This window comes from Choloepus didactylus, chromosome 2, assembly GCF_015220235.1.
Source record: "Choloepus didactylus isolate mChoDid1 chromosome 2, mChoDid1.pri, whole genome shotgun sequence".
In the NCBI taxonomy this organism is placed as follows: Eukaryota; Metazoa; Chordata; class Mammalia; order Pilosa; family Megalonychidae; genus Choloepus; species Choloepus didactylus.
Genome location: NC_051308.1, coordinates 222049799 through 222076296, shown reverse-complemented (window position 1 = coordinate 222076296; position 26498 = coordinate 222049799). Strand labels below are relative to the sequence as shown.

At 36.3% G+C, this 26498-nt stretch overlaps 1 protein-coding gene across 6 annotated transcripts in view; it reads right to left on the bottom strand.

Annotated features, from left to right (window-relative positions):
* EYA3 (EYA transcriptional coactivator and phosphatase 3) overlaps window positions 1-26498 on the bottom strand; it is a 156172-nt gene that overhangs the window by 79440 nt on the left and 50234 nt on the right. For all 6 annotated transcript variants that reach the window (XR_005215452.1, XM_037828004.1, XM_037828000.1 and 3 more), the window contains 4 exons: window positions 12662-12705; window positions 10382-10461; window positions 5316-5382; window positions 2632-2768 (listed from right to left, as the gene is read on the bottom strand). Coding sequence is in view for 5 of the 6 variants with exons in the window: in XM_037828004.1 (XP_037683932.1) it covers window positions 2632-2768; window positions 5316-5382; window positions 10382-10461; window positions 12662-12705 (328 nt within the window). In the remaining variant the exon portion in view is untranslated. The remainder of the gene's footprint in view (window positions 1-2631; window positions 2769-5315; window positions 5383-10381; window positions 10462-12661; window positions 12706-26498) is intronic.

Genomic DNA, 26498 nt, shown 5'->3' with positions numbered 1-26498 from the left:
AACTTCTTTTAAAAGAAGTTAGAAAGTGACTGCTAAGGGCATATTTTATGGACCCCTAAAATAAAGAGTACCCTTTTCTCCATACATAATTCCTTCAGATCACTATAAGTTAAACCTCCAATCCATTCCTGCCAGCCCATCCCATTTCTATATAGTTCTGAAAAGAACGTGGCCACCATTCCTCCACTTTTAAAGATTATTTATGATACAGCTTCTAGTCTCCCCACCCCCTTCAAGAGGAAGAAGCTTTTCAAATTTCTGACAGAACTCAGACCATTTTTTTTTTTTTGCTATGGATTTAAATTTATGAACACCTCTGAAATCAAACAGACCTGAGTTCAATTCTAATCCTCACTAATATTACTAACTGTATGACCTTGAGCAAGTCACTTAGACCTTCAAAACCTCAATTCCTCATCTATAAAAAGGGATAATACTATTACTTACCTCCTAGAATGGTTCTAAGGATTAAATAAGACAATAATGTAAAGCCTGAAGTACTTTTTCTTAGCATACTGTTTGGCACAGTACACACTCAATAAATATTAGATAATTTATCAGAGTAAACACTCAACAAGTATTAGATAATTTATTACAATGAGATTTTTTGAAGCCCTGTTTACATGTGAAATAAAATAGCAGGCTAGCTAACTTGAAAATAAGCTGCAATAAGACAAGGTGTACCAAAATCTTAAAAAAAAAAAAAAAGGGAAATTAAGTATTGTACTACATATATTTAAGTGAACACATTTAAAAACAAAAACCACGTTTAAACACAAGAAAATGACTTTTAAAAATACAATCACTTTAAAAATTATTACAAACATTTCTTTATAATTGCCCTTGCAAATTCTGAGAATATTTCATATTCATCATTCCCATTTTAAGAAGCTAAATCTCTCTCTAATAAGTCAAATTATTTAAAGTCAAATTAAGCTAATGATTATCTCTCTGAATTACTGATAGACGAATTTATGAAACCTGTTTCCTCACCCCCAAATATTAAATGAAAACAAATTACTAAGGGAGCTTGTTACTAGCAATATTTCTTCAAAATGTAAACACTACTTCTTCAACTTTTTAACAGAAATATCTACTTTAAAGAATTTTCTTTCTTTCCTTTTTTTTAATACAGTGATAAAGATACCAAAATATCTATGATCTATATGCACATGGTGTCTTAGGTATCTCATAAATTAAGTTCAGAGATAAAACAGGAGTTTTATTTAATATTAAGTAGCAGAAATCATCAACTATTCAACAATGTCATAAGAGGCTTGGGGCTTGCTAATAATGAATTCAAATTAAAACAGAGTGTAAAAAACAATGGGAAAATAATTCTTATTTATAAGTGCTGGCCTATTATTAGCTAGCAATTGAAAAATTACCTTTAATACACAAAAGGAAATAAATTCACATTCACAAAGGGTTCCCCTTCCAAAAGAACTATTCAGTCTTGGGTGGTTAAATATATCATAAATAGAAGATTTTAGTACATTGGCTGGTATTGATAGGCATGGAGGCAAGGATGTGAAAATGGGAGAAATGAAAATTTCTTCTCCCTTCTTGCATGATGTTACTAACTACCACTACCATTACACACAACCCCCCAATTTTTGTTTCTAACAGTCACCAGGAGACAAAGGAAGGCTAATAACTTAAGAGTAAGAAAGCTGTTATATTTTAAAAGACTAGCCAAATGAGTCAGAAGAAGTAGGAATGTAGCAACCAACAAGATACATCCAGAATCGGTGATGATACATTCTGAAGATTTTTCTAATTCCCAGCTTGTTCAGTAAAGTGTGTAGATATATGTCTTTTTAACATATTGCATGTTTTAAAATAATATAGTCTCTCAATTTAAAAATAATGAAGTATTCTCTCAATTTTCTGACACCAGTTCTAGGAAAGCAGGGACGGGACATTAAAGCACACTCTATCTGTCTACTTAAAAACACATAGAAAAACTGGTGCAGACATTAAGTGCCCTCAAATCGACTTCTGTTAAATCTTCTAATTTATAGTTTATGTCCAAGATACCTAAAACCAATGAAGAAAACTCCCTATGCACATGATAAGGTTATAAAAAATTATATATTTCCCCCATTCTAAGATGACTTTTTGGTTCAGGAGAGCAAACGTCTGATCAGTCTGATGGTGGGGAAGAAAAAACTGGCAAAAAAAAAAAAGAGGATAAACTATAAGGGACATTCTATCTGGAGACTTTACCTGGGTTTAGCAAGAAATTGCCCACCTCAAAATATATTTATTGTTCCACAGTACCATGCTATGTATAAAGTAAGTCAAAGTAATAGTAATTCCTCAAAGAATTTTCCAAATACTTAGGAATTCCAAGTTTCAGAGTCAAGACATAGTACCTTGGAAGCAGCTAAATTTTTGTAGATAAACAAATGAGTACTGAAAAGCTATTATTTCATATTACATGTATCAAACCGACTATTGGAAAGTTGCATACTCAACTTCTACCACACCTGTAACTGAACAGGTGCTCTGCAAAGAATAACCCATCTCTTTGCTTCTTGAGGTCAGCCATGCTTGCTTTTTGGGGGTAAAAGTTTCTGGGTGATAAAAATCAACATTCTTCAAAACTAGTAAAATAGGATACTTTACCAAAAGGAGGTAGTCCATATGTTTGGGTTGCCTGAGGGTAGACAGCATAAGGTTGAGACTGCTGTAGCGTCTGGTATTGAGTCTGCCCAGGGTAAGCAGTTTCCGAAACAGGAACTGAGAGGATATGTGCATAAGGTCTAGAAAAATTTAAGAAAACAAAAACTTCATGTGTGATTTATTTCAGCAATAAGAAATAGGGAAAATGGCTAACAGCAAAATAATTAGCAACAGGGAGACTGACCTACAACATGAAATGGCTCTTTCTGTGGTCACAAAGTAGAACCCTTTTCTCCTTTTCACATGTACTATCACCTACTTAAGGAACAATGTTATGGGAAATTTAATAATTTCAAACATCTTCCCAAGGTCCAACTGTTATCCTACAAACACTGCTGTATGCTACTACATGTAAGGCTCTAGGTGAGATGAAAGGATGCATTAAATATGTCTACATAAACAAACAGGATATTGGATAGAACAGAATTGCCAACTGGTTTTCATTTTTCCACCTAGCCCCCCAGGAAAAGCTCAAGTTTTAAGAGGGAAAGAGGGAAAGTGGGACTCAGAAAAGAGGGTAAGGATGTCGAAGAAAAGATAAGCAACCCTATCGGAAAACAGAGGTTAGTGGTAGGTCCCAATTTCTCCAGATCAAGCCTACAAAACAGGAGCAAGGTAACTAGAAAAATTTGGGAAGTCTCAGGCAGAACTCAGAATCTCCCCACATCAATTTAAGTCAAAGCATACTGCCACTAGTTGGTGCCAACCATATCAAGGTTAGCGAGAGATTTAAATTCAGCAGCAGAACTCCTGGGGCTTTAGACTAGCTAGGCTGATCTTATCCATGCAATAAGATGGTCCCACATTTTATACACTGAATTTTTGGACACCAGATATTTTATTTGGTGGGTTATAACTACAATTCAAGAAAGAAAGTGTTATGAAGCATATGAATTATAAAAACAAAATATGGGGAGTGGGGAGTGAATGTATTTTACAAGAGGAAAAGAGGTTTTTTTCAGCTTTGGTAGAGAGAAGAGTGAAGGAAGTTATAAAGACATGGTATGTGAGCTGAGCAGATAGGATGTACAGAAATGGGAGAGAAAGAATGTTTTAGAAAAAGAGAAAAGCCCTGGCAAGGGAAAAAAGTTCCTAGCAAAGATATAGAGGAAGGGAAAAAAGTTCCTAGCAAAGATACAGAGGAAGGAAAAAAAAGGGCTTCGGCCTGCTAGGAGCATAGATTATAAGAAGGGAAGCAAGAGAAAGCTAGCTAGCTAGTTAAGAAAAATCTTGAATGCCAGGCTAAAAGAGTTCAGACAATTCTGAAACAACTGCAAGACACTGAAATTTTTGAGCAAAGTGTGACAAGATCACAGCTGTTTTTTCAGGAAGATTAATTTGACACTGCATTGCAGAACTGATTAGAAAGAGGACAAACTGGAAATGGAGGTCCAGTTAAAGAAACATTATAATGCAATGGTTCAGTGTTGAGGAGGGCCTGAATTGAGAAGGCACAGCTAATAAAGTACTCTGAATGTAGTGGGTAGGCAACATTTTTCAAACGAATGAATGAATTTGGAATATGCAACATATTCACTTCTAAGTAAATTCAAAGAGAACCAATTTGAAAATCTCCATTCCTTCCTATCCAGATCTAAGTCCAGGAAATAGTTCAGCTTGCAGTTGTTACCTGAGTCACATGAGAATGATTTAAAACCATAATGACCTCAAATGGATTAGGCTCCAGATATTTTAAAGATCATAATATCCTTTTTCATGAAGTATCTATACTTTTCAGCTCAAAGTATTTTCACATTGAGTATCTAACTCTTTCACAATGATCCCAGAGAGTAGGTACAGTCATTTTACAAAAGAAAAAAAAATCATATGTAAGTGACTGGACCAGGGACACTAATTAGCATTAATACCAGATTAGAAATCGGAGCACTCATTGAACTGTTAAATCGTTTATTTTTCAACTGATGCAAAATTCAAAAAGTACACATAGGCACAAATAGGAAACAAATCCAAAGCCACCCTTCAACCCTGCTACCAATATCTTTATGTATCCTGCACAAAAAGATATATACTGTTTTAATAAGCACATTTGTATGTATGTACCTATGTATAGGTACACTGTCTATAAATGCACAATTGGCAGCTTGGTATACACACTGTTCTGCACAAATCCATCTTGGAGATGAGTAATTAATTTGCTTTATCTAAAAGGCTAATCTTACCCCATGAAGGTCCAAAGTGTTGTTTCTTAATAATTTCAATCTGTTTTATGTTAAGCCCAGCCCTACTCTGACGATATCCCTCAAACAAGAAACTGAACACAGATTAGGCTGAGAAGTCCCAATCTGAGGCCAGCCTGAGCTGACTTTATCGATCTCTTTGTAAAAGTAGAGGAAAGAGATAATGATCAGAGGTCAATCAGTGATACTCTTTGATCACTAAACCTATTTTGCATTTTCAGCACCTACTCAGAGTGAGCTCCTGGGTAATAGTGATCTATTCCAGGCATCCACCTGCTTTTTAAAAAGATGTTAAATAGATTCAATACTTAAAGGGAAATAAAAAATTGGAGTAGAGACAGAGAGAACAATAGAGGTGAAAATAAATTAAATTTTGCAATGAACCTAGAGAAAAAGCACTTAGATTTTGGAATTAATTATTCAACTTACTTTGCAGAATACATTTGTGAGGTATAATCATTGGATGAGCGAGGGATGTAATCGGTGCATGTCATAACTGAAAGAAAGATAATATCACCAGGTAAAAACATTAGAACATTTCAAAAATGAAATGGAAAACTGCATACCTCACTTTATGGTCTTTTAAACTAAAATTAAAAGAATACAGCTTGGATACCAGAAATTTAGAAAGACTATGTATTAGAAAAATTCCTCACTCTTCTAATAAAATGTTTATAGCCTTTTAGAGACTATAAAAGAATCTAGAAGGTGCAGGACATAGAAAAGAATTCAGTTTGGTACCAACTGATCTCTACCCATCCCTGATCTAAAACCACAGATGAAGCAATCTTCTAAGCTATCAGATGTGCTCAAAAGCAAACTTAAAGAAATAAGATCACGTATCTGGGAAATGACATTACGTTTCTTCAGCTTATTCATTCTGAGTGCTTACTCTACTTTGAATAAAAGACCACATGAATGATCTGCAGGAAGACAGACTTGGGGGAAGTATCCCATCATTAGAAAGTTGTTGCTACTGCTGCATATATCAAACAGCAGAACAGATGCAAGTATGCTTCTATATTATTTTTTTAAGCTTTGTAGTAAAGGCTTTGTTTAGATTTGGCAAAACAGGAACAGACCTGAGGAAACCATGCAATGCTATGACAAATCATCAAGTAAAGAGACTTTCCCAGCTAGTGTTCTCTTGACCCCCATGACTTTATCTGGAATAGCTGCTGTGAAGGCTAACCCCCACAATTTCAACTGTGATAAAAATGCTATAAATATTTGGCTCAAGTTCGACAAGCAGAAGAATCTTATCCATTAAGCACTATTTCAGTCCATGTTCTAGACAGAGCTATATCACAAAGAGTTTGCACCAGACTCTTGAACTTCTGTCAACATCTATAAAGGAACTCACTCTACTCTGAAGAGGGTTTAGGGTGAACCAACTAACTTTACATCTAGATGGTTTCTTGAAAATGTGCCTTACCCAAACATGCACCCTGGTCAAGAGGAGATGAGGGGCCAATTCATGCCCAAAAGTGAGAAAAGCTGATATCTATGAATTTATCATAGAAGATCTTGCTCAAGGCCATTATTCCAGATCTTTAAAAATAATTACTGGAAACTTGGAGATCACATTCATCCATAATCATTTTGAACAAAAATGAAGATCTCAATTAAATCTACATTAATTAACTTAATTTAGATTAATCAATTAAATCTATCTCTTACATAGAACGAAAGGTAAACTGACTTGAATTCTATAAGATGGCTCTTTCTCTGCCTAGAGGTACTTTCAAAAACACCAAACTCTCCTCCTCGCCCAATTTAATCTAATTCCACAGAAGACTGACAAAACACCCTTTGAGATTCAGGTCAATTTTTATTTCTCTAGAAAATGACCAAGCCTTGATCTCTGCAGTATTGGGAACCATGAAAGGATTATAAAGAGTCAAGGCATAATCTGCTCTTGTTCAATAGGAGGCTCAGGAGAGGATCAAGTAAGTAATATGCTGGCTTAGACTAGAGTAGCAGCAGTGGAGATGAGGCAAAAAGAAAGTACTTGAGATATATTCTGAAGGTAAAAGTGACAGGATATTCTAATGAATTTGGATATAGGGAATGAAGAAAATGGGAAAATGGGGTGATTCTAGGTTTTTAGCCTGAGCAACTGGAGATAGTGATACTACTTCCTAAAATGGGGAAGTCTGGGAAAAGAACAGATTTGATGGGGGCCAAGAGAATTGAAAGCTCTTTTTCAAATATTTTAAGTGTGACTTTCCTTTTAGACATCCAAGTGGAGATGCCAAATAGGCAGCTGGATATACAATTCCGGAATTCAGGGGAGAAGTGAGACTGGAAATGTAAATTTGGGATTTGTTAACAATGCATATGATATTTAAAGTGAGATAATGGATGAGAGGATATAGGAAAAAAAAAAAAAAAAAAGATAATAGTCCAGAACCAAGCCCTGAGGTCTACCAACATTCAAAGTTCAGAATGGAGAAGAAGGGCCTTAAAAGGAGAGAGGTGGGGAGGAAAAGTGGTAAAATGGAGAATATTAGGGGAGAGAAATGTCCACTAGAATTGGTAACAAAAAAATCACTGATGAACTTGACAATAGCAGTTTCATTGGAAGGGTGGGGATAGAAGCTAAATTTGAGAGGGATGAAGAATGAATGGGAAGTAAGAAAGTGAGTGAGGATAACTCTTTCCAGGGGTGCTAGTATACCATGAAACAAAAAGAAGGTCTATAACTAGTGGGAGAGTTTTTGTTTGTCTTTTAAGATGGTAGATACCAGAGCATTTCTCTTTACTATCAGGAAGGATTAAGGGGAAAAGGAGAAAATGATGATGCAGTAACAGTAGTAGGATAAATACAGTACCAAAGTCCTTGAGAAGGTGAGAGGGGATAGGATACAGAACACAAATACAAGACCTTCCCCTTGGACAAGAGCAAAAATACTGTTCCCACTGTGACAAGGCAGCAAGAAAACATGGGTACAGACACAGGTAGGTTTGAAAATTTGGTGGTACTGGAATAAGGGAGTTTCCTGTCTAACAGCTTCTGTTTGAGGAGTCATCAGTTAAGAGTAATGAGTGAATGAGTGAGTATGGGTACTTGGAGAGTAGAACAGGTGGTGTGAAATATTAAAAGGAAAAACTCATTAGGGAAAAGTAGTAGGATTTACAAGCATACTGAATGCCCACTTGAGATCCTGTTATTGTAACTAAGGTGTAACTAGTCAGCCAGGAATATAATTTTATCCAATAATGTTTAGCTATTGGTATGCACTTATGGAGAAATTGAAGAGTTGGGTAAAACCAGGGCTGGGCTTTAGAAAGGAGAGTACGAGGGGCAAGATTATTGAGGGTATATGTAAGGGAGTGATTTTTATGAAGGACCATGGCATCTATGCTGAGTAAGAAGGAAAATGAATACAACAGAAATATGAGAGGTGTTGGATAAGCAACTACATGATAAGATCATCAATAATGACAGAAGGAGTATGGATGGAGAAGAAAACAAAGAGGAACTAGTCTTTAAAGACTGGGAGTTTAGTCTGAGCTAAAATGGAAATGTAGGGGGAGGTATAGATATAGATTTCAAAGGTACCAGTTTTTGAAAGAAAAAAGGAAAAGAAATGATTTGGAAGTTTTACTGGACCAAGTTGGTGGATTCTTTTGCCTGATGCGCTCAACTGACCAATTTCTAAGACACAGGGGTTTCAAAAAGAGTAAGTTTTATTGCTAGATGTGAAGCAGCAGAACAGATGCCTATCAGTCCAAAATCTGTCTCCCTGAACTGCAATAATTCTGATAGTTTTACAGTATCAAAAGATGGGCAGGTTTTAGGATGAGTACAATGGCCCCAGATGATGTAATCAGAGGTGATGTAATTACTGGGCATGCACAGATTGATTACATGCTTAGTCACAGAAGATATCTAAGAAAATGGCAGCCTTAATATGAAGATGGGAGTGACTTTTAGTATTATAATGAGGTATAGGTGACTCGTAGGTTAAAGTCTAAGCTACTGTGCATGTCAGGCGGCCCCATTTTGGTTAGATCCAACTTCGGTTATCAAGATAATTTTGGACTTAGGGTGAGTTAGTTCTGGGCTGATCCAAGACCCTACATTAATAAACACTAGGAGCTGATTTTAGTGACCATAAGACTTTAAAGTCGAAACACTGGATAAATGGGTCTGAGGGAAGGTTAGTTACAAGGTTTTTACAATCACAAGAGCACAAGATAAAGGCTACACAATCATTATCAGAGATCAAGGCAGCTGGATTTCAGTTCAGGTTTCAGGTATTTCCCTCTGTCTATTCTAATATACCAGAAAGTAAAAAGGAACATCTATATAATGATTCAGTAATGATAATCAGTCCTTAAATTCTAACTTCTCGGTTATAGAAGGAACAAGAAAACTTAACTTCCTTTCTAGCTCTGAAGTATGTAGTGTATGGGATTTTAGGGAACATGCTTTTTTTTTCTTGTGGATAAATGAAGCATTCAAGAAATTAGAGACACTTTCCATTGATTAGCAGTTTCCCACAATATGGACCATATGTATCAGAATCATTTAGCTAACCTCTTGAAAATGCACATTCCCCACCTATATCAGATATATTGGATTTTAAATCTCTGAATGGGAGACTGAAATTCTACATTACAAACTAGTATTCTAGGTAATTTTTATATACACTAAAAGTATGAAAGTCACTGGAATAGAAGCACCTTTGAGGAAACAATATATAGAACTCAAGTAATAACCCTTTACTTAAAAATTCATGCCTTTTTAAATACACAGACGTGTATACAAGGTTAATAATTGACTTACGAAAATTTTCTCAAGAATTTAAGGGTCCCACACAAATTTATTCTTTGAAAGTATGTCGTAAAATATGGAAGGGCATAGGTATTTAATTTCAGGGAGGACTACTGGCCCTGTGGAGGCAATTTGAGGGAGTAAGTGGATATGCTAGACAAAGTCTGTGTCTCCACACGAAAACACAGAACACTACAAATTTTTGTCTAAAGAATGAGTATAACTGTGCACCAGGAGAGTGAGAGTTGGAAATGGAGTGTGTCTTATTGAGCTGGATGTACCTCACAGCCCAAAATCAATCTTGGGCTCCCAGAGGGTTGCTTTTCTTTTTTGGCATAGCCTGATAAGATCAACTCACTTGGTTATTAGAAAGGTGGAAAAACATCAAGTCCTCTGGAGCAGCAGTCTGGGTTTGGTCCATAAATTTTTCTGATTTTGAGTAAGGCACTATTACCATTAGAACACCCAACCTCAAAACAAAATAAAATCACTGAGAGTGAGTCCTTGGGGGGAGCAGATTCCATGTGATTTTTTTCCTCACCTGGATATCAGTAAAGCTTATAGGAGAGCACAAGGATGAACACGCAGACAAGACAGGGAAGCCTTTTGGATAATCTGGGGAAAAGGCAATCAGTGAAAAACAACTACATAAGAATAGCATCACCTGGTTATAGGACTACCTCTTCCCTCATGCACATAATACCGTACTTACTTTCCTCTGACACGGTAAGGTTTGAAGTAAGGCTTGAAGTTTCAGGTTTCTGGTCATTGACTTCTGGGTTGCTTACTTGACTGGGAGAACCAAAATGAATATATTAGCCTTGAATGATTTGCTGCATTACTAAAAATGAGATCAAATCCGTTTTCTTCTAGGTTATACAAGTAAGAGGTAAAGTAAGTCCTCTTCATGATATCCTCATTCTTGGTTTTCAACAGCTACTTGAAAAAGAGCTAGGCTAGTACTCTTAGCATTCTGCCAGTCTTTCTTGTATCCCAAGATTCTTTCAGTTTTTCTATCACTCAGAAACTCCAGCTAAATCACAGGCATGTCAGATTTTCTCTAAAGACCAAATGGTAAAGGAAAAATTCTACAACATTTAAAATACTGCTCCATCACTTTGTTTCCGAAGTTCTATAGGAAAGTAGGCAGATGCCTGATTTCAGACCAGTGGTTCTCAAAACTGCTACAAATCAGAATCACTTGAGAAGATTTTTCAAATTACACACTTGGTTTCAAATAGGAGTTCTGAATCTTTGAAATGGTTCTTTTGAATGTATTTCTCCCCTGAAATTTCAAAAGGTAATCATGTAAGCTAAGAGGATAAGTCTTTATGTTAGATACTTGGATGCTCGGAAGATTCTCACTGAAATTCTGGAATGGATATTATTCTTTTATTCCTCACCATGTTCTCCTTTTTTTTCTATCTTACCTTTCCACTCTCCAATTATTCCCTCAATTATCAGTAAAACATAGATGTTAATAATGCAGATTCTAGACCAGACTGCTCGACATCTTATTCCATTTTGCCAATAACTAGCTCTATGACCTTGGGCAAGTCACTGAAACTCTCTGTGCCCCAGTTACTTCTGTCAAGTGGGGATAATAACAGAATCTATCTCACAGGGGTGTTATGAGGATTAATGAGATAATATATGAAGAGTACTTACAGCAAAGACTAGAACATACTAAGTAAACTATAAGTACGGCTTTATTATTATTATAACTTCTTCCCAGCATAGGCATCTTTCCCATATTCATGTTTCCTGGAAAAAACCTGCTTTGCTCTTCTACACTCTTGGGAGAGGTGAAGGCAGTGCTCCATATATTTAGGTAAGACTGACTAATTAAAGGTAACAGTAGTTTCTACACATCAAAATTTTAAAAAGAAACACTATTTATATAAAAAATACACAGCACCAACATTCTTAAAGCTGTTATAACATTTCTACACAGCACCAACATTCTTAAAGCTGTCATAACATTTCTGAAACTGACCTCCCATATTCAAGTGTATATTTTGAATGTTCAATCTTCCAACAAATTTTCCTCAAATGTAATTAATTTTTAAATCTAAATCCCCAGATGAAATTTATTTTTCTCTATTTAATCAAATGCCTATATTTTTGGAATAGCACTTAAAGTCCTAAACAAGATGTGACTAAGGAAACTGAAGGGTAAGAGTAAAAAAAATCATACTGAGTAATTAGAGCACTGTTTACCAAACTGGCTATTCATAATTACCTGGGTGCTTGTTAAAAATACAGACTTCTGGGTCCCATCTCACACCTACTTAAATAGAATTCCCAGGCGAAGGTAATACAACTAGATAAAAGCTTCACATTTCTGACTACAGTGAATGGTTTGTCTTCTATGTGTACCTAGATAAGTCTCTTTCACCCATTGCTGAAAGACTATTTCTAGATCCTATACATTAGAAGGTGGTGATATTTGCATGGTGTGGGATGCACTGGGCCAGTTCCTTAAATCCTATGTTAAAGCAAAATCTCCTACATAGTCAACATACTAAACTGAACATCTAGATATTAAATAGAAACAACAGCACCAATACAGTTAATTAACTCTAGAATTTTGTGAAACATTCAAAATTATCTCTAAAGAAATAATGTACTATTTTAATAGAACTATTTTTAGAGTTATATAAATTTAAATCTTGTTTAACAATGTGTACAAAGAAAAAAAGTTGCTCTAAAATGCAATGACAGAAAACCCACCCAAACGCCACAAAATGAGCTTCACAAATATCTCATTCTCATTCAACAGAAATCTTGTTGATAATCAGCACATATGTGTTTTGGGGACACACTATTTTGGAAGACTATTTTCCTCTTAAACCAAATAATTAAAAAATGTAAAGGACGCTGGTAAGAACCAAAAAAAGAGCGCAGTCAATTCAAATCATGCCCATATACTAATGAGCATGTGAAAAAAAAATTTAAGTATATTATTAAAAAGAAATTCAACTTTACATACCTTAAAGTTTGCTCTCCCGATTCCTGCATTTTGGCTTTTTTTACCTGCAAAGATAAATATACAGATACCAGGGCAGTGAACTGTTCTTAAAATCATCTAGCTATACAAAGGGCTACTATTAACTAATAAATTAGAGAGTAACAAATTATTTTATTTGTTTTGCTTAAATTTAATTAACCATTGTTATATTTTAGAGTTAGTGATGAACTTTTGTACATCAAAGGACACTACCAAAAACAAGAAGACAACCCAGACCATGGAAGAAAATTTTTGCAAATCATATACCTGGACAAGGGACTGGTATCCAGGATATATAAAGAATCTTTACAACTCAAAAATAAAAAGACAAATAAATAAAAAAATAGGCAAATAATCGGAATAGATGTTTCTTCAAAGAAGATATACAGATGGTCATGAGCACATGGAAAGATGTTCAAGATTATTAGCTATAAGGGCAATGCAAATTAAATTCACAGTAAGATACTACTTCCACTCAGATGGCTATAATAAAAAAAGATGAACAATAACAAGTGCCAGCGAGGATGTGAAGAAATTGGAATTCTCATACACTGCTGGTAGAAACGTAAAATGGTGTAGCTGCTTTGGAAAACAGTCTGGTACCTCCTCAATAGATTAAACATAGAGTTATCATATGACTCAGTAATCCTACTCCTAGGTTTATACCCAAGAGAAATGGAAATATGTCCACATAAAAACTTGTACACGAATGTTTACAGCAGCATTATTCATAACTGCCAAAAAGCAGAATCCCAATGTTCATCAACTGATGAATGGATAAATAAAACGTGGCATATTCACAAAATGGAGTATTATACAGCAATAAAAAGAAATGAAGTAGTTGTACATGCTACAACAGGGATAAATCTTGAAAACATTATGCTAAGTGAAAGAAACCAGTCACATAGGACTACATACTGTATGATTACATTCACATGAAATGTCCACAAATAACACCAATCTACAGACAGAAAGTACATTAGTTGATGCCTAGGGATGAGGGGCATGGGGAAATTGGGAGGTTACTGCTAATGGATGAGGGTTTCTTTTTGGAGTGTTGAAAATGTTCTAAAATTGATTGTGGTGAAGGTTGCGAAACTCTGAATACACTAAAAATCACTGGACTGTACACTTTTAAAAGGGTGAATTAAGGATATGCTAATTATATCTCAAAAAAGCTGTTACTTAAAAAAAATGACAATCTTATGGGCATGTCATGGCTATAGATAACACAGAAAGGAAGAACTACTGGAAAATTCATGAATCAGGGTTCTGCTTATGCCTACTACAAAATACAATCACACTTCAAATATAACAAAGCAAGGGAACAGAAATAACCAGGTACACAAATTCACAATATCCAGGTTGGAGGTTCAGTTCTGAGAGTTAACTGACTGAATTACTTTACTTCTCTGTATGTTCCCTCATTTGTAAAAGGACATGGTGTGCTATAGAGATGAAATTTAAAGAGAGAGACAGTGAGCTCTTTAGGAAGGACAAAGTACTATAAAATTGCTAAATTTTAGTTATCACCACAGACAGCAAAAACAAAACTGAATCCCCCAAACTTTAAGACAAGCTTAAGAAATACCACTCTCTAGACAAGAAAATTGTATTGCCCATATCAAATGTCATTCCAGAGTCACTCAGATGATTTACAAATATATAATCAAGATGGCTCGTGAGTATTTAACAAGAGGCTAAGTCACACTGGTGATAAACTATAATCCGGAAATAATAAATCCAACATAAGGGTAGAAATCTGTATGGAGACTATAAAAAGGAAGATGTTTGGGTCAGAATTTATCCAACAATATCCAAGACAGAGATGTACACCATTCTGGTTACTAGAAAGTAATACTCTATAGACTACAGGAGAAAGGGCTTGATTATAATTTGGATGGAATTTCACACACAAAACTATTAAATACCATTTTCTTCGATCATGCTTACCAACAGCCATCTAATTATTAATTTGACTTCAAGGACTTGACAAGAGGAGTCAGTACCAAGAGAGTGCGAGTAAACACTGTAAGTTTCTAGAAAGGTAAATACCTGTGGCAGAGACAACTGCCCCAATCCACCATTGCATATTTGGTGTGACTTTTGTTAGGGATAAAAAAATCTGTACTTTAAGTTCTAAGGCTACTAGACCAAGAGAAGTCACATATGGACCTGGTAGAAACAAGGCATCTAAGATCCTTGATGTATTTGATCTGGATGGAATTGTAGGCTGTCTCCCTTGGAAAGGGTATGAGGGAGGAGAAGTGCATATTGTTCTTTATATATGAAAAATGAAACAGGTGCAAAGGAAGACTAGAGTAGATTCAATTATAATACATTCAATAGACTGTCTCTTCTTCCTGAGCACACAGGATGACTGCATCTTCTAGCCCCACCGGGCTATCAGGCTAGAGCCACGGGATTGAATTCTGGTCAATGGAAAGGATGCACAAATGATGTAAGCCATTTCTAGAACTAGCCCTTAAAAACTTCCCATGTGATCCTCAACCTCTTCTTCCCCTTATGTGATGCCATGAGTCGGAAATAAGGACATCACAAAAGGAAGCAGCCCTCATGGAAGACTAGCTCAGAAAAGCTGTCACTCTACATGAGACTCATGTGAGAAAAATAATTTTTTTGTCTGTTAAACCATGGAGACACTAGGGTTATTTATAATAGCAGCTAGCAGCATTGCCCCAGCTAATTATTATACAACCACGGATCTTCCTATGTTACATGCCTATAATGGGAATTCTGGTTTGTATTCATTCTGTCATTCATTCAACTAAGTATTCTCTACCATGCCCTCTTGATAGGGAACATAATGATAAAGTCTTTGAATTCAAAGAACTCACAGTCCCGTTAAAAAGAAAAATAAGTAAATAATTTATAAAACAGTGAGATAAGTATTCTGATAGAAGTATAAGGTACTATGGAACACACAAGTGAGACACCAAACCCAGTCTTTTTTAATTGTGGTGTAGGGTAGGGTAGGAAAATATAGGGAGATAGGCTAGTACGTCAGGAAAAACTTCCAGGAGGAAGTATCATGTAGGACAGTGATTCTCAAGACTTTTTTTTGACTCTCTACATGTTGATGATATACACCTGTCAGTTAAACCCTAATAACATTCTATGCTTTCAATTCAACTGAGAATTATTGATTTAGCTGAAACTTGATGGATAAACTGGAGTTAGTGAGGCAAAGAGAGGAAACTTGTACTGAGGGAGGGAAAGGGAGAAAGGAGCGTGATCTGTGTGTAGGGAAGAGCATGCACAAAAGGGTTCATGGATAAGAGAGAACATGCAACTCAGCCTCTTGAAAACTTACTGATTGTTGTAATGAGTCTGATAGGAGGGATGGAAAAGTAGACTGTACCAGTAAACAGATGCCAAATCATGAAGATCCTTATGAACCAGATTAAGGAGTTCAGTTTTATCTAAGGACACCTAGCGTATTAGCAAGATAACATGATCCACTCTGAGTTTTATAAAGATCACTCTGATAAAGTGTAGATGGAAAATGAAAAGGCGGGGGACAAAATTAAATGTAAGCCTGAGGAGGCTAATGCATTAACCCAGGTGAGAAAAGGCCTAAAAAATGTGATTATTCTCAGAGTAAATTAAAGAAAGGGAGAATCAGTTGGACTGTGCAGCTCCCATGATACAGCTATCCTTTAAAAGTCATTTCATCATTGTAAATAGCTTTTTAGTTCTGTGCTAATTGTGAGAATTATTAAAATAAAAAATTGCTAAATCTGGGATCAAGAGATACAAAAACATATATAAAGCAAAAATATACTTACATCTGTTCAAATACATTTCAACTTACTGAAAAAATCTGATGACTTAAGTGAAAGAAGAAAATTTTATCCACTTAAATTCTTTGTGGTTGTTGCTGTTTTTAATCCTTTATCCATGTAGGATATAACACTAGCATTCTTTAATCATGACACAACATTATAAGCAAAGACAATAAAATATGAGGTATCCAGGCCCCTTTTTTAGAGGGAGGGGTATACTTCTAGTAATAGTAACCAACACTCAATCTGCCTACAAAAAAAAAAAAAATCAGTGAGTTCTAAATATCTTTACTACAATACTACAAGTAACCTCACAAAAATGCAAGAGACCCCTCTACAGATGGGGGGGGCGGGATCCCCTCTCTGACTGATGATTGTACAGCTTTTACTTGAAGAGCAGAGTATAAAGGGCAGCAAGGGATCAAGTTGCAGTTCCACTACAACTTATAGGCTTTGAATCCCTGAAAAAGTAACATTAACTTTTTACCCCTTGATACTTAATTTAAAATATTAGCTATTCTTTCCAGCTTTCTGTCATACAGAAACTTGATCCATTTATACCCTAAATCTTTAAGCTATCAATAAAAATGTTAAGTGTTCTTAGAAAAAATACATAATAGTCCAGTGGCTGTCATATCCTTTTCTAATTGTTCATAAAGGTTGGGTCAATAATCTGTTTCAGAATCTGCTGTTGATTAGCTTCAGACTAGCCCTAATTTCCAGCACCTAATTTCTCTCTGCCCCACTTTGGCGGGCAGGCGGGGGGGAGGGGGGACGGGACAGTGAAACATTCATTTTTATTCCTTTTCAAGCGCCTCTCCCTTTCTGCTGTGATTTTTCAGAGATGATCAACACTGGTTCAGCAGTCATGTTTGTAAGATTTTGTTCTATGGGATAAACCTTGTATGAGTCTGGGGGTTTAGAATTCCTTTAAAATAACTTAGATGCTTGCCTACAACTATGGGAATAAAGTCATTTTGTTGCTCTTGTTTTTTAACGCAGGGATGTTCTGTCCTTCACAGTTTGATTTTCCTTAATAGAGAAGACAAAAAGACATTAGGGGTTGAGTCAGTCATTCTTTCTTGACTACTTGTTCTATTCCTTTCTTCTCTTCAACTTCCAGTCCAAGACACAATGTTTCCTTACACTGGTGGGGGAGCTGCAGGCTGGCAAGCGCCACCTGCTGGACAGCATAGGAAAAGCACCAAGTCTAGAAGCCTCACAGGAGGGTCTCATTCTCAAGGAAACTCCATAAGCTCCTACTGAGACCTGGGCCTCTCTGAACTGGAAAAACCTGACTGGGGTTGACCATATCCGAGGAAACCCTCATACTAAAAGGCTACATATAGGCAGGGCAAGAAATAGAAAAACAAGAGGTGAAAACTCTGATCAACTAAATAGAGCCTAAGTTAAGTTAGAGGCCTAGAATAAGCTGAACTAAACACCAGAGGTTAGAGAACAAAGCCAACCAACAAGAAAACCCTAGGTAAAAGAGAGAAAATGAGCTCCAGAATAAACTAATCAAGAAAGTCAGATGCCTAGACAGCTCAAGATAACAAACCACACCCGGAAACATGAAAATATGGATCAGCCAAAGGAACAAACTAATAGTTCAACCAAGATACAGGAGTTGAAGCAATTATTACTAAATCACTTCAATGAAATGAAGGAAGAACTAATTAAAGATGTTGAAACAAACTGCTTAAATCAATTCAAAAATCAAGTCAATGAACTGAGGGAAGATATAGCAAAAGAGATGAAGGATATAAGGAGGACACTGGATGACCATAAAGAAGAACTCATAAACTTGAAAAAACAAATGGCAGAACTTACGGGAATGAAGGGCATAATGGAGGAGATGAAAAAGACAATGGAGGGATACAACAGTAGATTTGAACAGGAAAGGATCAGTGAACTGGAAGACCAGACATTTGAATTAATACACACAAAAAAACAGATGGTGAAAAGAATGGAAAAATATGAGCAGGGTCTTAGGGAGCTAAGTGACAACATGAAGCACACAAATATACATGTTATGGTGTCCCAGAGGGAGAAGAGAGGGGGAAAAGGGGCAGAAATAATCACCGAAAATTTCCCAACTCCTATGAAAGACAGAAAATTACAAATTCAAGAAGTACAGCACACCTCAAACAGAAAAGACCTCAACAGACTACTCCAAGACACTTACTGATCAGATTGTCCAATGTCAAAGACAAAGAGAGAATTCTAAAAGCAGCAAGAGAAAAGCAATCCATCACATACAAGGGAAGCACGATAAGACTATGTACAGATTTCTCTGCAGAAACCATGGAGGCAAGAAGACAGTGGTATAATATATTTAAGATAGTGAAAGAGAAAAACTGCCAACCAAGAATTCTATATCTGGCAAAACTGTCCTTCAAAAATGAGGTGAGATTAAAATATTTTCAGACAAACAGAGACTGAGAGAGTTTGTGAATAAGAGACTGGAGCTACAAGAAATACTAAAGGGAGTGCTACAGGCTGATAAGAAAAGACAGGAGAAAGAGGTTTGGAGAAGAGTGGAGAAATGAAGATTATCAGGAAGGGTAAAAAGAGAGAGAGGAAAAAATAAGACATGACATATAAAATCCAAAAGACAAAATGGTAGAAGAAAGTACTGCCCTTAGAGTAATAACACTAAATGGTAATGGATTAAACTCCCCAATAAAGAGACACAGACTGGCAGAATGGATTAAAAAACAGGACCCATCTATATGCTGTCTACAAGAAACTCCCTTTAGACACAAGGACAAAAGTAGGCTGAAAGCAAAAGGTCGGAAAAATATATTTCATGCAAACAGCAACCAGAAAAAAGTGGGAATAGCTATATTAACATCAGATAAAGTAGACTTCAAAAGTAAAACAATTAAAACGAAGGACACTATATATTAATAAAAGGGTCAATTCATCAGGAAACATAACAATCATAAATATTTATGCACCAAGTCAGAGTGCCCCAAAATTCAAGAAGCAAGCACAGAATACTGAAAGGAGAAGTAGAGAACTCCAGAATAATAGTTGGAGACTTCAATACACAGCTCTCATCAATGGACAGAACATATAGACAGAGGATCAATAAGGAAATGGAGATGTTGAATTGTATGATAAATGAAATAGACTTGACAGACATTTATAGAATGCTACACCCCACAAAAGCAGGATACACGGTTTTCTCAAGTGCTTATGGAACATTCTCTAGGATAGACCACATGTTGGGTCACAAAGCAAGTCTCAACAAATTTAAAAATACTGATATTATAAAAAACACTTTCTCAGATCATAACAGAATGAAGTAGGGAATAAATAACAGGCAGAAGATTGTAAAATTCACAAATATATGAAGACTAAACAACATACGCTTAGAAAACCAGTGGGTAAAGGAAGAAATTACAAGAGAAATTAGTAAATACCTCGAGGAAAATGACAATGAAAATACAACATATCAAAACTTATGGGATGCAGCAAAGGCAGTGCTGAGAGGGAAATTTATTGCCCTAAATGCCTATATCAAAACAAAAGAGAGCAAAAATTGAGGAATTAACTGTCCACCTGGAGGAGCTAGAGAAAGAAAAGCAAACTAACCCCAAAGCAAACAGAAGGAAAGAAATAACAAAGATTAGAGCAGAAATAAATGAAACTGAGAACAGGAAAACAATAGAGAGAATCAACAAAACCAGAAGCTGGTTCTTCAGGAAAATCAACAAAATTGATGGACCCCTAGCTGGGCTAACAACAACAAGAACAACAACAAAACAAAACAAACAAACAAACAAAAAGAGAGCAGATGCAAATAAATGCAACCAGAAACAGGAAAGGAAACGTAACTAGTGACCCTGCAGAAATAAAGGAGATAATGAGAAGATACTATGAGCAACTATATACTAATAAACTGGACAACGTACACAAAATGGACAACTTCCTAGAAGAGCATAAGCAACCAACATTGACCCGAAAAGAAACAGATGACCTCAACACACCAATCACAAGTAAAGTCAGTCATCAAAAAGCTCCCAAAAAAGAAAAGCCCAGGACCAGGTGGCTTCACATGTAAATTCTACCAAGCATTAAAGAAAAAATTAATACCAATCCTGCTCAAACTCTTCAAAAAAACTGAAGAGGAGGGAAAGCTACCCAACTCATTCTATGAAGCCAACATCACCCTAATACCAAAACCAGACAAAGATGCTACAAAAAAAAAAAAAAAAAAGAAAATTAGAGACCAATCTCTTTAATGAATATAGATGCAAAAATCCTCAACAAAATACTCACAAACCAAATCCAGCAGCACATTAAAAGAATTACACACCACAACCAAGTGGGATTTATTCTAGATATGCAAGGCTGGTTCAACACAAGAAAATTAATTAATGCAATACACACATCAATAAATCAAAACAGAAGAACCACACGATCATCTCGATCGATGCAGAAAAGGCATTTGACAAAATTCAACATCCTTTCTTGATGAAAACACTTCAAAGGATAGGAATATTGGGAATTTTCTAAAAATGATAAAGGCAATATATGAAAAACCCAGAGCTAACATCATATTCAATGGGGAGTGTGCCAGTTTGAATGTATTATGTCCCCCAAATGCCATTATCTTTGATGTAATCTTGTGTGGGCAGACGTTATCAGTGTTAATTAGATTGGAATTCTTTAAGTGTTTCCATGGAGATGCGCCCCACCCAAATGTGTGTGATGACTCTGATTGGATAATTTCCATGGAGTTATTACCCCACCCATTCAGGGTAGGCCTAAATTCAATCACTGGAGCCATATAAATGAGCTGACAAACTGAAAGAACTCAGTGCAGCTGAGAGTGAATTTTTGAAGAGGAGCCAAGAGGGACACTTTGAAGAAAGCACAGGAGCTGTAGATGAGAGACAGTTTGAAGATGGCTGTTGAAAGCAGACTCTTGCTCCAGAGAAGCTAAGAGAGCACAGATACTCCAAGTGCAGCTGTGAGTGATGATTTGAAGAGGAGCAAGCTTGCTAGAGAGGAATGTCCTGGGAGAAAGCCATTTTGAAACCAGAACTTTGGAGCAGACGCCAGCCACATGCCTTCCCAGCTAAAAGAGGTTTTCCGGACGCCATTGGCCATCCTCCAGTGAAGGTACCCAATTACTGATGTGTTACCTTGGACACTTTAAGGCCTTAAGACTGTAACTGTGTAGCCAAATAAACCCCCTTTTTATAAAAGCCAATCCATCTCTGGTGTTTTGTATTCCGCAGCATTAGCAAACTAGAACAGGGAGAGAATGAAAGCTTTCCCTCTAAGATTAGGAACAAGACAGGGATACCCACTGTCACCACTGTTATTCAACACTGTGCTGGAAGTTCTAGCTAGAGCAATTAGGCAAGAAAAAGAAATAAAAGGCATCCAAATTGGAGAGAAAGAAGTAAAACTTTCACTCTTTGCAGATGACATAATTCTATATGTAGAAAATCCAGAAAAATCTACAGCAAAGTTATTCGAGCTAATCAATGAATACAGCAAAGTGGCAGGCTTCAAGATCAACATGCAAAAATCTGTAGCGTTCTTATACACAAGTAATGTGCAACAAGAGTAAGAAATAAAAAAAAAAAATTCCATTTACAATAGCAACCAAAAGATTCAAGTACTTAGGAATAAACTTAACAAAGGCCACAAAAGACCTGTACAAAGAAAACCACAAGAAACTGCTGAAAGAAATCAAACAGGACTTAAAAAAATGGAAGAACGTACTGTGTTCATGGATTGGAAGACTAAATATAATTAAGATGTCAACTTTACCTAAACTGATACATAGATTCAATGCAATACCCATTAAAATCCCAACAACTTACTTTGCAGAAATAGAAAAACCAATAACCAAATTTATTTGGAAGGGGAAAGTGCCCCAAATAACCAAAAATATTTTAAGAAAGAGGAATGAAGTGGGAGGTCTCACACTACCTGACTTTGAAGCATATTACAAAGCTACAGTGCTCAAAACAGCATGGTACTGGCATAAGGACAGAGATACTGACCAATGGAATCAAATTGAGTGTCCAGAAATAGACTCTCACATCTACGGACAATTCATCTTTGATAAGACAGTCAAGCCCAAGCAACCGGGACAGAGCAGCCTCTTCAATAAATGGTGTTTCTGGAACTGGATATCCATTTCCAAAAGAATGAAAGAGGACCTCTATCTCATACCTTATACAAAAACTAACTCAAAATGGATCAAAGACTTAAACATAAGTGCTAAGACCATAAGACTCTGAGAAGAAAATGCAGGGCGATATCTTAAAGATCTTGTGATAGGAGGTGGTTTCCTAGACTTTACACCCAAAGTGTGAGCAACCAAAGAACAAAAAGATAAAGGGGATCTCCTCAAAATCAAACACTTTTGTACTTCAAAGGACTTGTCAGAAAAATAAAAAGGCAGCCTACACAATGGGAGATAATATTTGGAAACCACATATCAGATAAGGGTTTAATATCCCGAATATATAAAGCGATCCTACAAGTCATCAATAGAAAGACAAACAACCCAATTAAAAAACTGGCAAAAAACACAGACACTTTTCAAATGGCTCAAAAACATGAAAAATGCTCAACTTCACTGGCTATTTGCCATATGATCCAACTATTCCATTGCTAGGTATATACTCAAAGGAACTGAAAGTTAAGACACAAACAGCCATTTGTAAACTGATGTTTATTGTGGCATTATTCACGACTGCCAAGAGATGGAAACAGCCCAAATGTCCATCAATGGAAGAGTGGATAAACAAACTGTGGTATATACGCATGGTGAAATATTATACAGCTGTAAGACAGAACAAAGACAGGGAACATTCAATAATGTAGATGAACAGTGAGGACATTAAGTTGAGTGAAGTTAGCCAGAAACAAAAGGACAAATACTGTATGGTCTCACTAATATGAACTAGCATTAATGAGCAAATTTTGAGAGTTAAAAGCTGATCACACAGGCTACCAGGAGATAGAAAGATGGTAGAGATTGGGCATTTGATGCTGAAGGACTACAGCATGTTCAGCAGGACTGATTGTATAGATCCAGAAATAAATAGCATAATACTGTGTGATGGTAGCACAATATTGTAAGTATGCTGAACAAAGATGTCTGTGAGTAAAGTTGAAAGAGGTGGGACAGGGGAATGTATGACACCAGAGGTAAAGATAGATGATAAAGACTGGGACTGTATAACTTGGCAAAAACTGGAGTGGCCCATGACTGTTACTAAATGTACTAATAAAAAATGTTTTCACATGTGGGAGAACAAATGAATGTCAACCATGCAAAGTGTTGAAAAAGGGGAAAAAACATAATCAAAGCAAACTGGAGTCTATGGTCAACAGTAACACTGTAATATGCTTCCATTAAATGTAACAAAGGCAATATACCAAAGTTAAAAGTGTATGATGAGAGGGGGATATGAGGGAGGGATATGGGATTTGGTATTGGTGTTGTTTTCTGTCCTTACTATTATATTGTATTGTATGAAATTTTATTTTTATTATCTTTTCTATTATTTGCCAAAAAAAAAAACAAAAAACCTTTTTCATAGTAATCAATATGTTCAAGAGCTGACTGGTGATAAATGTACAACTATATGATGATACCATGAACAACTGACTGTACACTGTGGATAACTGTATGGTATGTGAATATATCTTTATATAATTATAGGAAAAAATATAAATGGGGTAAAAGTGCTAGAGAAAACATGGAGAGAGGGATGTACCTATATACTGTTGCTGAGGAGGCAGAATGGTATAGCCTTTGGAGGTCAGTGTGGTGGTTCCACAAGAAGCTAAGTATGTGGAGGCCATAAGGTCCTGCAACCTCATCATGGGGTATGTACTTGGAAGATCTGAGAGCAGAGACATGAATGGACATTTGCACACTGGTGTTTATGGAGGCAGTATTCATGATTTGCAGTGGGTGGAGGTGGCCTAAGGATACACGGACTGAGGAACAAAATGGTGAACTGTGGTGTATGCATACAATGGAATATTGAGCAACTATGAGGAGAGAAGCTGTGAGGCACAAAACGAGGTGAATGGATCCTGTAGACAGCATTTTGAGTGAAATATGCCAGAAATAAAGGCAAACAACTATAATGCCTCACCAACATGGACTAACTACAATGTGTAAACTCAGAACTGGATCATAGAGTGCAGCCTAAAATGGAAATGATTATTGTAATGGTCCCTAGATTGTAAGCTCTCACAGCAGTCAAATCTATTCCTGAATTGTAATGGCTATCTCCAAACTCTGAGATGCTGATCCCTTTGTATATAACCTGATTGGTCTCTGGAACACTGGGTATCTGTGTGATACCTGGAACTCAGAGCTAGGGCTGGGCAGATATGAATGTCAGTATTAACCGCATACAGCAACTGTTAAAAAAAAAAAAAAAAAAAAAAAAAGCTGAAAAAGATCCCAGACTTCAATTAGAGAAATGAATGAAGCAGATCTGGTTAAGACTACGGCAAATTGGGTCAAAGGGTAAAGACTGAAACTGTCTGTGTGTTAAAACTTCAACTTCTATGTGAGACCAAGGGAAGAGATGTTTATTTGGTGTAGGATTTATATTTTCTAAACAATATAACTTCTACAGTCAGTTTATTCAAACAACACAATTACATGAAACTTGGAATAGGAAGTGAGATATGGTAGGTTTGTATAGGTTAGAGTGAAATAGCAACACATCCCAAAGTAATTTGGGTGGAGAATAAAAATACACATTCAGGGCCCCCCAGAGAAGCAGGGGGGAAAATGTGGAAGTGTTGGACTTCCTCACCTGGATTGTTGTTGATGTTCTCACAAACATCGAGGACTGATGGCATACCAAGCCCAGCCCTCTGCCTTGGAGCTTGCCCTTATGAAGCTTGTTACTGCAAAGGAGAGGCTAAACCTGCTTATAATTGTGCCTAAGAGTCTCCCCCTGAGTGCCTCTTTGTTGCTCAGATGTGGCCCCCTCTCTCTAACTAAGCCACCTTGGCAGGTGATCTCATTGCCCTCCCCCCCATGTGGGATCTGACTCCCAGGGGTGTAAATCTCCCTGGCAACGCAGGACATGACTCCCGGGGATTAATCTGAACCCAGCATCACGGGATTGACAGCATCTTCTTGACCAAAAGGGGGATGTGAAATGAAACGAAATAAAGCTTCAGTGGCTGAGAGATTTCAAATGGAGTCAAGAGGTCACTCTGGTGGACATTCTTACACACTATATAGATAACACTTTTTAGGTTTTAATAAATTGGAATAGCTAGAAGTAAATACTTGAAACTATCAAACTGCAACCCAGTAGCCTTGACTTTTGAAGACGACTGTATAACAATGTAACTTACAAGGGGTGACAGTGTGACTGTGAAAACCTTGTGGCTCGCACTCCCTTTATCCAGTGTATGAATGGATGAGTAGAAAAATGGGGACAAAAACTAAATGAAAAAAAGGGTGGGATGGAGGGGATGATTTGGGTGTTCTTTTTTACTTTTATTTTTTATTCTTATTCTGATTCTTTCTGGTGTAAGGAAAATGTTCAAAAATAGATTGGGGTGATGAATGAATAACTATATGATGGTACTGTGAACAGCTGATTGTACACCATGGATGACTGTATGGTATGTGAATATATTTCAATAAAACTGAATTTAATTAAAAAAATAGATTGGGGTGATAAATGCATAACTATATGATGGTACTGTTAACAGTTGATTATACATCATAGATGATTATATGGTATGTGAATATATCTCAATAAAACTGAATTTAATTTAAAAAAAAAAAACACAAAACACCCCAAACATCCTCTACTCCTTATCCCTCCTATTACTTATTTATTTTTTTGTCTTTATTTTATTATTCATCTGCCTCTACCAAGACACAACTTTAAAGGTCCTTTCTATTGTCCTTGAAAATGTCTGCCAAACTTCACTCCTTTTCTGTCTTAGTGTAGACTACGCTATGGTTATAAGTGGGTATTTTA